General features: G+C 44.0%; 2 protein-coding genes across 8 annotated transcripts in view; both read right to left on the reverse strand.

Annotated features, from left to right (window-relative positions):
• LOC104802625 (heat shock protein 90-6, mitochondrial) overlaps positions 1-4,493 on the reverse strand; it is a 12,287-nt gene extending 7,794 nt beyond the window's left edge. The window contains exons 1-5 of one of the 7 annotated variants that reach the window (XM_010526312.2): positions 4,178-4,493; positions 4,015-4,076; positions 2,606-2,997; positions 2,409-2,534; positions 2,027-2,290 (exon numbers count right to left, since the gene is read on the reverse strand). The gene's annotated coding sequence lies outside the window, so the exon portion shown is untranslated. Of the gene's footprint in view, positions 1-2,026; positions 2,291-2,408; positions 2,535-2,605; positions 2,998-3,263; positions 3,613-4,014 lie in introns of those variants that run through there. The other 6 variants (XM_019201189.1, XM_010526311.2, XM_010526319.2 and 3 more) reach the window with 6 other exon arrangements.
• A 258-nt stretch (positions 4,494-4,751) lies between these two features.
• Positions 4,752-5,428, reverse strand: LOC109116190. Its single transcript, XM_019201149.1, is given in 4 exon segments — positions 4,752-5,049; positions 5,146-5,296; positions 5,298-5,339; positions 5,408-5,428. Coding segments are annotated over 4 exon segments (345 nt in total). The 3' UTR covers positions 4,752-4,918.
• Positions 5,429-6,355: the final 927 nt, after the last annotated feature.

Raw genomic sequence — 6,355 nt, forward strand, 5'->3', positions numbered from 1 at the left:
CCGCCATGCTGAAGCAGTAAGTCGGGTTGGCCAGACGGAAACGCATATGGGCGTCTTCTATCGAGCCAGTCTGTCTTGAGGATGGCTCGATAGAAGACGCCCATATGCTTTTCCGTCTGGCCAACCAGACTTACTGCTTCAGCATGGCGGACTTCGCTGAGATTCTCGGGGTTCCACAAGGAACCACGAGTATGTGGCCAGACATCCCCACACAGGCATACCATCAGTTCTGGAGGACTATTGCATCGCATGATGCATCGAGGAGAAAAGGGAAGTCTACATGGATCAGACATCCGACAGTACAATACCTGCACATGTTTATGTCCAGAGGTCTATTTACTAGAGGAGATCAGGGTACGTCACGACCCTGGAGGTATGTTTGCTACGCCGAGCACTTAGAGACGCATTTGATGGCGAAGATTGGGGGATGTCGGAGCTAGACGTGGCGTCTAAGGTGGCTCTACACATTCATTGGGGCGTAGAGAAAGGCTCTGCCCAAGTTTCCGTTGTGGACAGGTGGCATCGTATCCATGATCGTCCGGAGAGTGGGGATCAACTTGGGGATGAGATTGGGCGCTATCGATGGTCCTACAGAGCTGGATCTAGAGACTCTCTTCCTGAAGAGAGCTATCGAGAACCCAACTCGCACTCGATACGCATGGAAGTATCTGGACGAGAACACCACGCCACAGACAGTCACTTTACCCACGATCGAGCTACCCCCACTAACTATCGAGGGATTACACTTCCGAGTGCTACCGCAGCAGGCCCCAAGGAGACGCCAGTCGGACCCTCTTGCCCCTCATCCAGACCACGAGACTACTAGAGACCTCCCAGAACACGACACACCAGCTGAGGAGCTAGTTGAGGACATCGTCGAGCCGAGCCAACCTAGATTGAGCCGCAAGAGATGCAGAGAGACATCGGAAGCTTCTTCTTCATCGACATCAGCTACTCGGGCAGATATCCAGGGGTTGCAGAACATGATACTCCGTCAGTTCAGTGCCATGAACACCCGATTGACTACCTGGAGCAACGGATGGACACCCAGGAGCAGCACATGAGCTCCTTAGAGGAGTTAGTGGCGTCCTTGCTTACAGAGACAGACCCACCGCCACGTCGCGCGACACCACCACCGAGAGACACCGACCACATGGACACTGAGGATGGAGCCCAGTAAAGCTCCTGGGCAGATGTATCAGGATCTTCTTTTCTTTCTTTTTCACTTTTTCTGCATTTTGGGACCTCTGACTTGAGTTGTTATTTTGCTATGTTGTCTTGCATGCTTGACTGCTCAAGAAATCTGGAATCTCCAATGGAGTCTCCTCCTTCTTCTTTCTCCTCCAAGAGTTTTTCTTTTCTCTCCCAAGGTCTCTATTTTCGACCCCTTTCGAACTTAGGGTTCTTTTGCCTCTTTTCCCCTCAAAAACCCGAAGAGAAACGCGAAACGGCGTAGCTTTTGACGGAGTGTGTGCAGTAGTCCGTCGGGTCTGGCTTGGTCGGTTCGTCCGTTCTGGATGTGAAGACCGTCCGGTCTGCGTTGTGTTCCAGTCCGTCGGGTCTAGCTTTCCGGTTCAGTTCGGAGGGATAGTCTTGTGGTCCATCGGGTCTGTGCATCCAGTCTGTTCGGTCCGCCATATGTGGTTTGTCCGTTCCAGACCTAAATCTGGGGAATTATGCTTCTGTCTTCTCCGTTTCGTCCCGAAAACCCTCGATGTCCCATCGGGTTCCTGCAATGGTCAAAACCTAGTCCCAGAGACCTAAAGATGGCTCTAATATGCCTAGAGTGTGTGGAAACCATTTAGAAGCAAAGGGCATACTCGTATAAAATCCAGATAAAATCCGAGTCATCATGTATGAGCTTGCATTTGCTTCTCCTTCCCATACATATTGCTTATCAGACTTTGGGCTCTTAGTAGTGACTGTGACCTACCACATGAAGGTACATACTTATACAGTTTCAAGACAATGGAATGGAGAATAACAGAGTCTACATAAATTAAGACCATCCAAGGCAAAAACATACCCAATCTGCAACCAAGAAAGTTGAATAGAACCCTACACCAAATTGACCGATTAAATTGTTGCTTCCACCAGCATCTTTGCTATTCTGAACATTATTAAAACGTCTCTAAGCCCATCCAATGATTTTCGGTAAAAGACCCGAGACAGTGATATTTGAAAAACCACTCAAACGTTTAACGCTTTCAGGAACTTGGCAGTTCCACTTTGAGCAATAGTCCCAAGACAATCAACAAGTTCTTGTCATGTCATTCCGATTCCAGAGTCACTGAAAAATATGAAAAGGGAAAGCTTTAGCATATGAGTTTTCAAAGTACATGCCTCCTTTATTCACCATTATCCCCAACAGAAAGTTGTATATTCACACAGAAATCCAATAGACCCACGTGATAGTTAATACTCCATTATCCTTATCAATGTGTATACGTATGTCAAGATCGACGGAGTCATTCAAAAGCTCAGGCTGTGTGACACTCAGATACCGCAGCTTGTCCAAGGCATCACTTGCGTTGCTGTTGTACAATAAACCAATGTCAGCATAGTTCAAAACTGAAAGAAAGATGATGAAAAACAGTGAAAATACCACAAGTGTCCCGTTCTCTAAAGCGGTACAAAACCATAGAGAACATATCTGATAAGCTCACGGAGAAACACCTCCTTGTTGCTATACAAGCTGTTAACAATGAGGTCCATGAGGCGTGTCGAGAGCCACAAACATCAGTGACCGGCAAACATTATCACAATGTAAGCTCTCTATTCGACCCGAAATTAACATACTTCAGCCTGATACTCGAATTTCTCAGCTGGTGGTGGAGACTGGGAGGAAGAATCCTGTGCTGCAGCGGTTGATTCATTCCGACGTCCAATAACCAAGTTGGTTTCCAGGTTCAATTCAGGTGTGGAGCCAGTTGTTTTACATTTTCCATTGGTTAAAGTGGAATACCATCTGAACTCAGCATCAAATCTCTCCACAGCCTGAAACAGATAACAAACCCATTAAAATATGATATCCCCAGCAGCAAAATTTGGGAACAAATTCACAATTTAAACCCATTTTCCAAACATTTGAAACCTCAGGTATTGACCAGAGACCGTTAATTCGACAACCAAAAGGATATTTAGCCAAAACCCAAATGAACATCAAGCCCCAAATCGAGAAAGAAACAAATTTCACAACAACCCACTAGAAAAAAAAATCCCCACGAAAACGAAGCATGCGAGATCATTTCTAATGAGTATACAGTTGCAGACGAGGGAAACGGCCGAGAGAGCGGTGCTGCGGCGGCGATGCGGAGGCGCCCACCGCCGGAGCGGAGAATGGTGGAGAAAGAACGCTTCGAGAGCCTATGCATAGTCGTGATTTTTTCAGATTCCGGCGAGAGAAACGACCGAAGGAGCCAACCCAGAGCAAAGCGAATTATAGCCGTTGGCCCAATAGGAAGCTTCTGGACATGAGGGGTATTTTAGTAAATCAATGGAACAGTGGGTTTAATTTAACCGTTTGGGTTTCCTGGCAGGATTCAAAGCTTCTCGACAGAAGGGCTAATTCAGTCATTGTCTACCATTTTTTTTTTGTCAAATCATTGGCTACCATTTTTGTTGTTACCTGTTTTTTTTTTCTCCCAAAGCATTTGGATCTTGACCGAACTAAACGCTAACACCCGTAGTCATAGATATCAAGATATTGTTCCAGACAACAAATATTTTAATTTTAACTTTTAAGCACAAAGATCTAAATTTTTTTTGGTTGAATGTTAAATATATTTACCGAAAAATTGGGTTACAATCAGTTCCTAACTGAATACAAACACTGGAATCCCATGCGTATGCGGAGCAAAATCCGAAGGCAACATGTTATATCTACTAAGGTGGTATATCAGGAGCTAAATAGTACCGGTTTTGTAGTTGTTCGTTTCCAACCATCGGACAAAGATCTAAATTATAATTCTAACGCTAATTAATATAAACTTAAACAAGAAATAATTGTTATACCACCCAGAACGAAAACTCGAACCAATGCTCCAAGCTCGCAACACCTAATCGCACGAATGTACCTGCAAAACATGAACAACCAGCAACCAACAAACACAACAATCAAAGAGAACAAGACACAGAAGTTTACGAGTTCAAATCCAAGCGTTGTGTTTGGTCTTACGTCTCGGGAAAGGTCTGGGTCGTTTATTGCTTCTAGGGTTTGCGGGATTTCGGGAGAATTTTACAGATCGCCAAGAGAGAGAGTTTTTTTTTCTTTCTCGGATCAAGAACGAGATATCAGAATACCCTCCTCTTTTCACCTGAACATATATTCAACTAATTCACTCACTCAAATTACCAAAGTGCCACTGAGTCGTCAAATCCACCGAGCTTCAACGCGACGTCGTCTTATTAAATCTTGGAAGCCTCTGCTCGAGTCCAAAGCTTCCAACACAGCTCTCAGTTCAGAAAAATAGTCAGAGAAAATTACAGATACGTTCTTCAATAATCATAGAAATTTAATTGAAAAGTTAGATAAATTTTTTAATCTGAATAAATTTTATATATTTAAAAACATGGTAACAGATAATATAACATATTTGATATTTTTATTTATAATTTATTTTTTAATCTAAGGTTCCAATTTGGGTTTTTGGTACATATTTTTCTTTCTGATACATATCTAAACTCTAAAGTTTTAATTTGTCATTGAAATTATCATCAAATACCATTTTGGGCTTCGATCACATATCTGATACATATGGCATAAGCTTTTATGACCAACATATTACACAGCCAGGATTCACAGCAAGTTTGTAAAAAAAAAAAAAGGAGTTGATCAAAGAAACTACAATACAAACAAACCCACATTTTTCTCTCTCTTTCTTGTAAAACCGGCAAGAGCATAAAAGCCAAGTCCCAGTTAGGGTTCCAGCTTGAGGGATACAACACGAGATTGCCGGTTCCGTCTGGCCGCCTTGACAAAGACTGCCGAGAGGCAAGAAGGCGCCCACCATGGCCGTCGAACCTTCTGCTCGCCTTTCAAGCATGCCACTGCCAGAATTTTCATTCAGCCGTAATCACACTGATGGGAAGAAATGAATGGATGCAGCTTTTTCGGAAGAGACGTTAAGGGGAGAAAGGAAGAACCTTTAATCCGTCTCAGCTCTTTGCAGAGGCTGATGAAGTCTCCCCGTTTCATGTGACACCTCCTTATGAAGCGGAGGATCTGTTCGGTTGTGAACATAGACATGCTCTCTAGATATTCTCCGTTAACGCCGTTCTCTTTGAATATCCGCCGGGTAGCCTCCCAAGTTTATCTCCTCTAGCCACATCCCGACATCCTTTCAACACAAGTACAACCTATAAGTGGTTATGCTAAGTTTGTCTTCTTCAGTTGCACTGATCAGACAAAACCCAGCATCAGATTCATAGCCTAACGTACGGTTTCTCCACCCGAATAACTAGCTCTTCAAGAATCGACTAAAATGAGGGTATTCGTAATTTCAAGACCACTGCAGAAACCACTGATAACATGTGGAGAGCTATTTCAAAGTACACATCACACAAATGCAGAGAGCCTCAGACAAGCAGCAAAGTTCGACGCTGAGACAGCTGCAACAGCCAGATGAGTCCATAGAACCAAGAGAAGGTCATCACTTTTGTCGGAATTCTATTCAGTGGAGCTTGCGTGATGTAAGTTGCATTTAAGTTCAGACAGTTGAAGAATCTCTTGTTCTTCCAGAATCTACCCCAAAGTACCAAAATAGCGAATCAAGCTCCCGATTTGTAAACTTGAAATCTGACATATGGGATCAAACATCAAGAATTCAGAATTTCCAGAGTGATCAGCATCCAACTGGGGAACAAATCAACTAGTCTGATCTCCATAGGCTGAACTAACACCAAACTAGGGAAATCCCCACAAAACATCACAAATTCACGACAAAAACCAAGCTCAAACTACAACCCTCGAACCCTAATGGCCGAATTTTAAGCTGGGAATAAAAATCTGATGGCGGGACTACCTCAACAGTCCAGAGTCCAGACGAAGAAATCAAGCGGCTCAGGCGGGCGTTCTTTGCTCGTATCCTTGAGAACGAGAAATTCAACCTGCAATCATTCCCAGAATCCACAGCCACGCCGAAATTTCATCAATCAATCGTAACAAAGAACGAAGGGGTAAACCCACGATTTCCCCTTCTCCTCCGCCCAATGACAAACAAGCAAAAGGCCTACCGAAGCGACACCTGGTAAGCTCTCCAAATTTAAGCTTTAAAACCTGGAAAAGTTTTTATCCCTTTTTTTTTCTCGGGAAACAAACAGAAAGATAAAGAAAGAAGGGGGGGGGGGGGGGGGG

This window comes from Tarenaya hassleriana, unplaced genomic scaffold (assembly GCF_000463585.1).
Source record: "Tarenaya hassleriana unplaced genomic scaffold, ASM46358v1 Cleome8, whole genome shotgun sequence".
Classification (NCBI taxonomy): domain Eukaryota; kingdom Viridiplantae; phylum Streptophyta; class Magnoliopsida; order Brassicales; family Cleomaceae; genus Tarenaya; species Tarenaya hassleriana.